Genomic DNA, 12,973 nt, shown 5'->3' on the forward strand with positions numbered 1-12,973 from the left:
AACTAAACTATGATTATTATGATAAATGTTCATTTATTTGGGATTTTATTCATAAAACTGACATGACTCAAAACCATAACCTGACATGCCATCAACTATTGTCATTTAAAGGAGCACTTTAAACCCATTTTATCTTAAAAAATAGCCTCTGGCTTAGGCATCTGCCCCACATCCACCACGTACGTACGTACACACACACACACACACACACACACACACACACACACACACACACACACACACACACACACACACACACACACCATGTGACCAGCTTCCCTCCATGGGTCCGGGGGGGGGGGGGGGCAGAGACACACATCTTAAAGCCATTTAAAAGCATGTTTACAATAAAACTAAAACAAACATATTTGCATATTGGCGGATGTGAATGAAAGAAACTTTGAAACCTTTGCCTTAATAAGGAATAAGGATGGTCATTTATCAGAACCATGATAGGTTGACCCACGCATCACTATACTGCCCTGGGTAGGCAACCTGGCCTGGTAGGGATCTGTACTTATCTAGTTGTGTTGTTCTGTTGTCTCTGTATTGATTGTCCTGTCTGTCTGTGACTGTGTGTGGTTCACAAGGTAATAATATCAAATGCATAGAAATAGTAATCTAGGATCATAAGTAAACCAAGAACCTATCATCAGTCTAAACAGTAGAATATCACTATAGGATGTCAGGTCAACAAATGAACCTGGCATCTGACATCATAATTACGTGACAACAAGGATGATGTGTAACGATTTGTACCGATTTGTGTGAGTTTTTGACACAATCTGTAGGATTAGGAGCAAAAAGTGGAACAAAATGGCGGAAAATCTATATGGGGGTTACATCATGATCAAAGGAATCCAGGGAAAAAAAAGAACTATGACCTAAGGTTCAGAGTTATAGACTAAAGCGTAAAGAGCCCTGTTATAGCGCCACCATGAGGCCAATTTGAACTTGGCCTACTGCGAGTGTGCGTGCAAAGTTTCACACAGATTGGTCAAACGGTGCCAGAGATTAGCTCTTCACGGACAGATGGATAGACTAACTGACGGACGGACGGACTCACAGGAGTGAAAACATAATCCCTCGTCTTCGGCCGAAATTAATTAATTAATTAGACAGGTAATATCATTGAAACCAGAGGTCTCATTTTCAACAGAAACCTGGTTCAGTGTTTTTTCAATTACTTTTTTCATTTATTTTGTATATTATTTGGGGAAAAATAAATAAATAAAATAAATGGGTTTTTTTTAAAGAAGTCTGCTAAATGACTGTAATGTAATGTAATGAAGAAACACTGCTCCCTCACGCATCAGATGGACAATATCAGTCACCAGAATCAAGGACGGGTGTTTAGCCATGAATCTATCTATTAAAGTTGAGTTTGAAGTTACAATGGGTTTGTATAGGAAGGGGGCGTGTCTGATAAAATGAATATCAAATATGTAAATACTGAATCAAGCAACTTAAAACTATCTGTGGTGAAACACAAAATCTTGAGTAGACGTTAAAATGACCTCAAACATGTTAGAAAGTGAAGTATCCCTTTAAACATGCTGTGTAGCCTGCATTTTATCTGCTGTGGTAACACTTTACATGAACTGTGGAATATACAACTTAAATGACTTATTTTCTATCAATTACACACCCCATGAAGCCTTGAATTCATATAGATTTTTAGTTTTTTGTCACATTCCTGAGACAATAATTTGATGACCAGCGGAAAGATGCTAATGTATCCGGTAGGAGACTCAAAGTTGACACTTTGTGTCTCCTACCGGAGCCACCGCCACTCATTACAGTATTGTCTCAGGAATGAGACATAAAACTAAAACTCTCCATGAATTCAAGGCTTCATGGGGTGTGTAATCGATAGAAAATAAGTCATTACCTCCACATCATTATCAAAGAGCTTCATGTTGACTCAATCCTGATTTGCATAAACTGGATCAGCTGCATGTCGACGTCTTGAAGATTCTGGGACTGAAATATGAGTTGAAAGTTCATTAGATGAATATGTTCAGTCAGGTATTTTCATCTCAGTTTGTTGTCAGGGTTTTGTTGTTCATCGAGTTAAATTCTCATTCTATCTTAATAATTCACAGATATCTCTGTTTACTGGACATTTACTCAACAACCACTTGACCTCAAATGATGAATAACTTTAAATATCATGTACTTACCATTTTCATGGTCACGATCGTGGAGGGAGTTCTTCATAGTCACTTGTGTAGACTAAAGGTAAATAAATAAACCTATTTTCAGCTTTAAAGTTTAAATTATTCTAGATTAAAATGAGAACAACTGAACTAGTTGTCAGAAGTTCCATAAACCAACATGATTGGTTGAAAGACTGACCGTGCTGCAGTTTATCGTACGGATCATCAGGAGCTGCAATCTGATTGGTCATCTGGACTGCAGAGGATCCCTGATTGGTTCCCTGAGACTGAACACGTCTGTAATTAAAAGATATACAGTATAATTAACATAAATGAAGTATTAACCAGATGTAATATATTCTGTTGTCATGTTGATGAATATATATCTTTACTGAACGTACCTGTCACTGCATAGACCTGTAAATAAATAAAAAAGACACATATAGTTAGTTATATGTACATCTTTAATCCTTCATAATTGCTATGCCAAGTTATTGTCATAGCAATGCTCCAGAGTCCAGACATTTGTGTCAACTACATTTTACTACATTTTACTACATTTTACTACGTTCAAAACACTTTTTGCTACAACTCCTACAACTTTTGTCTAAATCTCGGCACACATTATCTCTGAAGTCATGTGATCAAGATGTATGTCATATTCAAACTTTGTATTATATATATATATATATATATATATATATATATATATATATATATATATATATATACCACTACAGTACTACACACTGATATACAGTACTGTTGACACGATGCCACACATCATCCCTGCAATGTCACATTATGCCTCTTACATGTGATATACTGTGAGATACTAACTCAACTGTGTGCACATTTCAAATTGTTTTCTTTTTTAGTATTTATTATTAGTTATTATTCTTTAATTATGTATTTTATTCCCCTCAGGCCAGAACAGCCAAAGACGAGGGATTATGTTTTCACTCCTACAGATTTTGTCCAAAACTCACATATTATCTCTGAAGTCATGTGATCAAGATGTATCTGTCAAAAGTTTCATATCGTTAGCCTCATAGCATAATTGCCTATAAGTCACTTTTTGGTCTCCTAATACTGCTGCTTCATTGTGCCTTGTTGCCTATGTTCTGAGCCAATCAGAATGCTTGTTACATTCCAAAATCACTTTCTGCCTAAGTCAAATAGATTAGGCAGAAAGTGATTTTTTAATGTAACAAGCATTCTGATAGGCTGAGGACATAGGCAACAAGGCAGGGTGAATGTAAGAAGCATTCTGATAGGCTGAGGACAGAGGCAGTAAGGCAGGGTGAATGTAACATGCATTCTGATAGGCTGAGGACAGAGGCAGTACGGCAGCGTGAAGCAGATAAAATATGACTTAGGCAATTATGCTATGAGGCTAACAATATTCAGGCTTTCAAAGTTTGCCGGAGGAGCCCATTTTGTACTAATGCCACAAATCATGAACGCAGACTCCGATTGGCATAACCCTGGGTAGGCAACCTGGTCTGGTGGGGATTTTAGATTTATTTAGTCTTGTATATGGAAGTCAACTTCCAGTCAACTTCGTCAACTTGTACAACTGTTCTGTCTGGAAGCGAGTCCTTCGATCGCACGATGGATCAAGTAATAAATGCTCTCATGTCTAAGGAGAATAAAGACGTTTACAAGGTTTAACCCCATGACCAAATAAAAGGCTAATAAAACGTGGAAAGTATATTATGTAAGCCTTTTCTAATGAACATTGTGCACCTTTACCGAGGTAAAAAGATGATGAAATCCAGCATACAAGTAGAACGCTGCTATCTGATTATGGACCAGAGCTTATTGATTAAATTAGTTAATTTTGGATTAATATATCACTGTCCTACGTCGGAATGGATCTTCTGGACACAGCTTTCATCCACTATAGTTTCCTCAGTAAGATGTATTAGGCTATTATTGTGTGTGGTGTTCATGTGATCAATATACAGTAGCCTACAGTATTATAAATTAATACTGCGCGGACCCTGGAGCCTGGAGTGCGTCAGTGCCTCCGCAGTGACATTAGGCATGATAGTCTATTTTCATTATTACGTGACACTTTGGCTGAGACGGCCCGCATGCCCGAAACTGGCCATCACACTGAGGGACCTAATAATTCAGCTCTAAATGCAACTAATAGCCTCAGTGGCGGAGTGTCCGGGTAGGCCAGGTAGGCGGCCGCGTACGGGCCCGGGACTCCGGGGGCCCGGGCCGTCGGATCACATGGACCTTTATTTTATTAGAAATAGACGCACTTTGCGTGCCCCACCTCTCCGCCTCTCAGCAACTTTCCCAGAGATTCACCAGCTTACATGGAACTGCAAATATATTCGAGGCAATTCACCCCAACACACTGTTGGAAGCTCACCCTAACCCTAAAACCCAAATAAAGTAACACAAAAACCAACACAATCCGACCGAAACCCGCACATTTTCGCACGCACGCTCCGCGCTCGCACGGGCTGTGCCCCGCGCTGTGTCTGTGGCTGTGCCCCGCGCTGTGGCTGTGGGCTGTGTCCGCGCTGGGGGGCCTGATCAGTGTGCCGTGCCTACCTTTCAGTTGTTCCGCCACTGAATAGCCTACAAAATAAATAAAAAGCGGTGGATATATTACGCTACAAGCAATACATCGTTTGACATATTTTTTCTTTTTTATATATATGCCGGTAAGATCAAAATATGGTCGTAAATTGCTTAGTGAATCGGGGCCAATTGAAACCAAACTAAAGGTACGGGGGAGACTCTGGGATTGGCGTTGTCTCGTGCACACAGTCTAACATAATCACATGATGGACCAATCACACTGATTGATATACATATGGTAATGTTATAATACATTCTGATTATCACACACATATTTGAGCATGAAAAAGGTTCTACAAATGTCCACCAGCACGGGGCACGTTTGCTGGTTCTCTAAAACTGACAGAATGGAGTAAACAACACAATAAATGTGATGACATTGGCCCTCATTTATCAACAGAGCGTATAAACCGGCTTATATTTTTCCATATATTCGGCCGTACACCAACGTCGAAGTCACATTTATCAAAGGATCCTATACAGGCGATCCTAGCGTACATCAGGTCGGAGCCTTGATAAATGTCACGGCTGAAACCGAGCGTCATTTAAATAACACGCCCTTAAATATTCACAAAAGCCCCGACTTCACGACATGAAGAACCAGAATACGACCCAAAAAGGCATGAAAAGCCAATAAGAAAGAGTTTCCCCTGCTCGCCTCGCCGCACACGCCTCACACACACACACACACACACACACACACACACACACACACACACACACACACACACACACACACACACACACACACACACACACACACACACACACACACACACACACACACACACACACACACACACACACACACACACACACACACACACACACACACACACACACACCTCATTGTTATTATAGTTAAGAACCATAATTGTCTCTGCCAGGCCGAAGTAGTGGCCGAGACTATATTCTTCTTTATTTAGCAGACACATGGTCCAATAAGAACAAGACACATAAAAACATATAAAAGTACAAAAAAATATTAGACAGTACAGTCGTAAAACATCAGCTATAAATAAGGCAATCGTACCAGTGTTCCCAGAAAGGAGACTGATATCGAGTATCACTGTGGCAGGGATTAACCAATAATCCAATAATAGAGTTCTGAGACTCATTCAACCGACACATAAATGTATACATTAGATTTCTCCGAAGAGCTTGAAAAGTGCTAATACCCAGGTTGCAGAACAGCTCACTAGCACTGCTCCACCTAGGTTTTCTCATCAGTAGACGCAAGCAGTCATTATAGGCAACCTGAAGTTTATACAAGCTAGCCTGCTTAAACTTAACCCATAGAGGGGCAGTATATAAGGGAGTACAGTAAGCTCTAAAGAGGTTAGCCTTTACCTCAACAGAACAGAAATTACATTTCCTCCCCAGCATAGTAGCTTGAGCATAAAGTGTTCGACACTATGTTTTGACATCACGCAAATCGTTACACATTATCTCCATAGTCATGTGATGGAAGATGGATCTGTCCGATTTATCATATTCCATCCTGATTGGCTAAGATTGGCATCTAAGGTCTGCAGGAGTGGCTTGTTTTAAACAAAATGCCTCAATTCATGAACACAGCATTTGATTTGCCGTGAAATTTTGGACACACATTCCCTCTAGGTTGAGGAAGAAATGCCACCCTTTTCACATGGGCCTATTATAGCATTTGTTTTATATTACGTCTACAGATCGTGCAATAACTTTATCAATATTAATCCCTCAACTTCTACAGATTCCACAAACCTCTATAATGACGAACATTGCTGACCCACAATAACCTACCACACTTGGCGGAGACCTGTGCTGTACCCCGAGGAGCACTTTTTCTAGTTTAATATGTTTACATTGTCTTTGATGAGGTCAATATCAATGACTCCTGTCTAAAGTTTCTGAATCAATGGAAATACTAAAATAATCAGTCAGCCGTGTGTGTGTGTGTGTGGTGTGGTGTGGTGTGGTGTGGTGTGGTGTGGTGTGGTGTGGTGTGGTGTGTGTGTGTGTGTGTGTGTGTGTGTGTGTGTGTGTGTGTGTGTGTGTGGTGTGTGTGTGGGGGGGGGCATCAGTCCAACACTTTACAAGGTTAGCCCAGGTTAGCCCAGGACACACAGGCCTGCGCCTCAGACCCGAGCCCTAGCGTACACAACCCCTCCCCCCCATAGCACCCCCCACACCATGAGTCTGTGAACAAACTACTCATTCTGTGCACGTGTGTCTTCATAGTCATATCGAAACATGTCTGTAACCACCAGACTTAAGGTTGCTATGGTAACAATGAGATAGAAGGAAGAGACCATGGTAAAGATGAGTTGAGGTTTTAATGTGTGAAGAACAACTAACTTCCTCCTGTTTCAGTCCTCTGTATGAACACTCACTATGTGTTCACTGTTTGATGTTAGAGAGGACAATAATAATAATAATATTAATAATAATAGTAATAATCCAAAATGTGTTTTTTTACTTTTTAAATTTGTTTTTTTTCCTGTTTTTTCTATTAGTGTTCATGTGATCAATTCATTTAAAAAAAAAAGGCCATTTACAACTCATTTCACAACGCACGGCACGGTGTGCCTCTCGTAGCCCTCTCTTTTTTGCGGAGCCCTTTTACATCTTGATGATGAGATGATGGTTTGAGAACGGCACTTCCACTTGGAGTGTGTTTGACTGGAAGGGACGGGTACCTACAAAAAAAACGACCCACTCCTACAAACTTTAGCCAATCCTAGCCAATCAGGATGGAATATGAAAAATCGGACAGTGCCGAAGAGTAGCTGTTCACAGACAGACGGACAGACAGACAGAAAAACAAAACATAGTCTCGGCCACGCCTTACAGAGATGTAAACAATGATGATGATGTCAGTGATCAGAGACTCTACCTCTATTCTTCTTCCTGTGAGGATCAGCCTGTCTCACATCAGCATACGTCACATCTGTACTCTGTCTGTCTGTCCTACAGCCTGTAACACACACACACACACACACACACACACACACACACACACACACACACACACACACACACACACACACACACACACACACACACACACACACACACACACACACACACACACACACACACACACACACACACACACACACACACACACACACGGTACATAAGGGAAAGTTTCTGAAGCAATGGAAAGAGTAGGCCTACATTTATCATGTCAGCAGCCTGTACAAATCATTGTTTTGTTTAGTCTCTAGGACTAAAAGGAGAACACAATAACCTAGCCTTAATGTCTTAATGTACAACATGATGTTTACATTTATGACTAATGAAGTATTCAATCAATCAATCAAAGTGTTGTATACCTCTGTGTTTCTTCCACAGACACAGACCCAGACCCAGGATCAGAACCATGAAGACTCCACACAACCTCACAAGATAAGATAGAGAGAGAGGGGGCGAGAGAGGGGGAGGGGGAGAGGATGAGGGAGGGTCTGGTTGGTCTTTGTCTTTGGAGGCCGGAGAGAGAGAGGGAGAGGGAGAGGGAGAGAGAGAGAGAGAGAGAGAGAGAGAGAGAGAGAGAGAATAATTAATTAGTTGTTGTCTACATTTATCCTAACCAGTCATATCAGTCTTATATTCCTGATATCGATGGTCATTTCAAACCCCCCTCCTTTTTTTTTCATTTAAATTAATGAAAGATCAATGCCTTCTATTACAGCATGTTAACTTTCCTTTACTTTCCTTTTTACTTTATTTGTTTATTTAGACAGGACAGAGCATATTAATGAACGTCACATGAACGTAAATACACCGGATTTAGCAAAGATGCTAATTTTCATCCGCAGTCCTCACACAAAACATAAAAACATAAAAACAATAACATCAGAAAACAGACAAACGGTGAAATACAATTACATTACAGGTTGAGAAAGATTGTAGTTTCTAATTTAGCTCTGAATACCCATCGATGATGTAACTGGTAGGCAGGTTTCTGAACCGTCCACACACAGCCCACCTTTAAGAGTGTGTAACGGTTATACTAACCACACTATTGACCTCACCTTACCATTTTAGCTGTATTGGTCAACTGCCCTAGACCTAGAAGATATGGCTTTAGCTTGTATTGACTGGTCAGCATGCAGGGCCGGATTAACCCTTACCCCCCCCCCCCCCCCCCCCAGGACCGTTTTGTCAGTGGAGGGCGCGGAAAGATTGACGCTTCACCGCTGCGTTTCACAGTTTGACTCCTTCAGCAGCCGCTGCTTCTAAATTTTGGCGCTTTTTGGCGATAGTTCTGTCTTCTTTCACTCCCCCCCCCCCCAAGGTTGGTGCCCTGTGCTTCAGCACCTAAAGCCCTTCCGTCAATCCTGCACTGGTCAGCTGTCATATCAGCCCTAGGGTTAATACAGCAGCTGACCAATCAGCACAGCCTCTCAGTCCTCATATAAAGTGTGTGTTTGTACCTCTCACATCCATCCTGCTCTCTGGTGACTCTCCAAGGTCAGAGATGAGACACTTGTACATTCCTTCATCAGACTTGTTAACAGTGTGGATGGTCATCTGTCCTGTAGACTCAGTGCTGAGGAGGAATCCATCTTTATAGAAACCAGCTGGACGCTCAGAGGAGGGTTTGGACAGGCAGTGCAGAGTGACATCACTTCCTGCCATCACAGGAAGTACAGGCATCCCCAGGATCACATCTCCATCTGAACAATTAGAAACATTAGACATTAGAATAAAAACATTTATTACATCAGTCTGATCCCAACATGATGGTATTAACAGGAAAGACTTTAAAGGAGCACACCACCCATTTTTTACTTTCCCCAAATGTAAGCGTTTTTGTCAACTCATACTGTCATACTGTAATCAGTGGAGTTAAGAGCATTAGTGAGGACCAATTATATGAAGATAAGGTTGGAAATGGATGAAGTGCTCCTTTAACAGAACACTGTATTGTTGATGTATTGAACGTACCAATCACAGTGAGTTGAACAGAGTCACTCTTTCCCTCTGGAGACTCACACCAGTAAACTCCTGTGTCTAGTGAAGGTTCCATGGTCTTGACATGACATCCTGTGTTCTTCATCTTCCCCCAGTGAAAACCATCATCTCCACACTGTGAGGTGATGGTGTTGACGGTTCTCTTCAGTCTCCAGACAGTAGAGTCAGACAGTCTGTCCTCACAGCTCAGAATGACAGACTCAAGTTTAAAGAAGTGAGTTCTGTCTGGACTGAATGTGAGAGAGACTGTGGAGCAGAGAGAGAAAGAAGAAACATGATTTAATGTTCTGGATGTTCACATTAACTCTGTATGTGTTGTTACAGTTCTGTAATGTTTGTGTATTATTTGATCATCTGACAGACAGGCAGTCTTACCTCTCTGAACATCATCACTGTTCTGAACTTCTGCTGAGACTATCACCATGGAAACCACTGGAGAGAGAGAGAGAGAGAGAGAGAGAGAGAGGGAGAGAGGGAGAGAGGGGGGGCGGGGTCATATAAAGACATTTAAGTCATAGTTTTGGAATTTTATTATTTTTGCAGATAAATTTTAGATGGACACTTACAAACACTTGTTTTCTTTCTACAACCATTAATCACAACTGGCCTCCTTGTTTTGGGCGTGTCATGACTGCTGAACAAAACATAAATCATTCTTTAAGGATCCCTGGCTAATAAGCCATATATGCCTTAACATTATAATAACCCTCTATAACTAAAAGTAGAAATTAAACATTAAATATTGTATTCATTTTAGAAATAGTTAGTCTTTCACTCAATATAGGGACCGCTCCCGTCGCACGTTGATGATGTCATTATGTCCACGTGTGGTCCAGCCCTATGGAATGTATGGAATTCATGTGCTAATAAAAAACGACTTAATACTTCCTAAATGAATATCAGCATCAAAGCAATATATGTAACACGTTTTACTAGCCTTTCTATCTCACAAGGCATTGTAGACCTGCTATTCTATAAACGTTTTTGCCACTCTCAGTGCAGCACTTTGGTAAAGCTTGGTTGTTTTTAAACATGCTCTATAAATACAATCCTTCACTTGTGTCTTACATATTGTTTTCTGCCATCAGAAGTTTATAACAACTCAAGAGAAGAATATACTGCATTTAGTAATACATCTCTAGTCTCATAGATAAGGTAACTTGGGTGAATACTGGGTTTAGTCCAGTTTATAATGTTTAAAAAACACATCATCATAATTTATATATTTGGGGCTAGACTATATCAATCCTGCTCAAATTATACCTCCTTGTGTTTTTCATAAATACGGTAGTTTGGGTGAATAATATACTTGCTTCATATACTGGACTATATTTATGAAAAGCACAAGAGGGTTTTAAACTGGACTAGAGAGGTGTTACATCATACTACATCTGGGAGGCATCAAAAGCATAAATACGTTTTGCCGTCAGACATGAAAAATGTACCTGCTTCAAGCACTTTGATTTGAGCTTTAATTCATCATTATTCTTACTAATAAGAATATGACTAATAAAAATAAGAACTAAAAGTAGGTGCTGCCCTGAGACTTTGCACAGAGACGAGGAGAACAGAGAGGAGAGAGAGGGGTGCAGGTGCACCTGGCTCTTAAATAGAAACTCAACTCAACAATGACTGATTAAGAGAATAAAATGCAATGTTTTGCGCCGTATTTTATGCCTAGATTATGAGCTGTATATCTACAGTAGATTATGAGCTGTATATCTACAGTAGATTATGAGCTGTATATCTACAGTAGATTATGAGCTGTATATCTACAGTAGATTATGAGCTGCATATATACAGTAGATTATGAGCTGCATATATACAGTAGATTATGAGCTGTATATCTACAGTAGATTATGAGCTGTATATCTACAGTAGATTATGAGCTGTATATATACAGTAGATTATGAGCTGTATATCTACAGTAGATTATGAGCTGTATATCTACAGTAGATTATGAGCTGTATATATACAGTAGATTATGAGCTGTATATCTACAGTAGATTATGAGCTGTATATCTACAGTAGATTATGAGCTGTATATATACAGTAGATTATGAGCTGTATATCTACAGTAGATTATGAGCTGTATATCTACAGTAGATTATGAGCTGTATATCTACAGTAGATTATGAGCTGCATATATACAGTAGATTATGAGCTGTATATCTACAGTAGATTATGAGCTGTATATCTACAGTAGATTATGAGCTGTATATCTACAGTAGATTATGAGCTGTATATCTACAGTAGATTATGAGCTGTATATATACAGTAGAATATGAGCTGTATATATACAGTAGATTATGAGCTGTATATCTACAGTAGATTATGAGCTGTATATCTACAGTAGATTATGAGCTGTATATATACAGTAGATTATGAGCTGTATATCTACAGTAGATTATGAGCTGTATATCTACAGTAGATTATGAGCTGTATATATACAGTAGATTATGAGCTGTATATCTACAGTAGATTATGAGCTGTATATCTACAGTAGATTATGAGCTGCATATATACAGTAGATTATGAGCTGTATATCTACAGTAGATTATGAGCTGTATATCTACAGTAGATTATGAGCTGTATATATACAGTAGATTATGAGCTGTATATCTACAGTAGAATATGAGCTGTATATATACAGTAGATTATGAGCTGTATATCTACAGTAGATTATGAGCTGTATATCTACAGTAGATTATGAGCTGCATATATACAGTAGATTATGAGCTGTATATCTACAGTAGATTATGAGCTGTATATCTACAGTAGATTATGAGCTGTATATATACAGTAGATTATGAGCTGTATATCTACAGTAGATTATGAGCTGTATATATACAGTAGATTATGAGCTGTATATCTACAGTAGATTATGAGCTGCATATATACAGTAGATTATGAGCTGTATATCTACAGTAGATTATGAGCTGTATATCTACAGTAGATTATGAGCTGTATATCTACAGTAGATTATGAGCTGTATATCTACAGTAGATTATGAGCTGTATATCTACAGTAGATTATGAGCTGTATATATACAGTAGATTATGAGCTGTATATCTACAGTAGATTATGAGCTGTATATCTACAGTAGATTATGAGCTGCATATATACAGTAGATTATGAGCTGTATATCTACAGTAGATTATGAGCTGCATATATACAGTAGATTATGAGCTGTATATCTACAGTAGATTATGAGCTGCATATATACAGTAGATTATGAGCTGTATATCTAC

General features: G+C 39.4%; 1 protein-coding gene across 1 annotated transcript; it reads right to left on the reverse strand.

Moving 5' to 3' along the window:
* Positions 1-2,358: 2,358 nt before the first annotated feature.
* On the reverse strand, positions 2,359-10,146 carry LOC308081067 (uncharacterized protein; the record flags this gene model as incomplete). Its single annotated transcript, XM_080457468.1, has 6 exons — positions 2,359-2,456; positions 2,561-2,576; positions 8,081-8,145; positions 9,241-9,424; positions 9,696-9,968; positions 10,098-10,146. Coding segments are annotated over 6 exons (685 nt in total), but the record flags the coding sequence as incomplete, so codon positions are not given.
* Positions 10,147-12,973: the final 2,827 nt, after the last annotated feature.

This window comes from Gymnoscopelus braueri, assembly GCF_963280865.1.
Source record: "Gymnoscopelus braueri genome assembly, contig: SCAFFOLD_148, whole genome shotgun sequence".
Lineage (NCBI taxonomy): Eukaryota > Metazoa > Chordata > Actinopteri > Myctophiformes > Myctophidae > Gymnoscopelus > Gymnoscopelus braueri.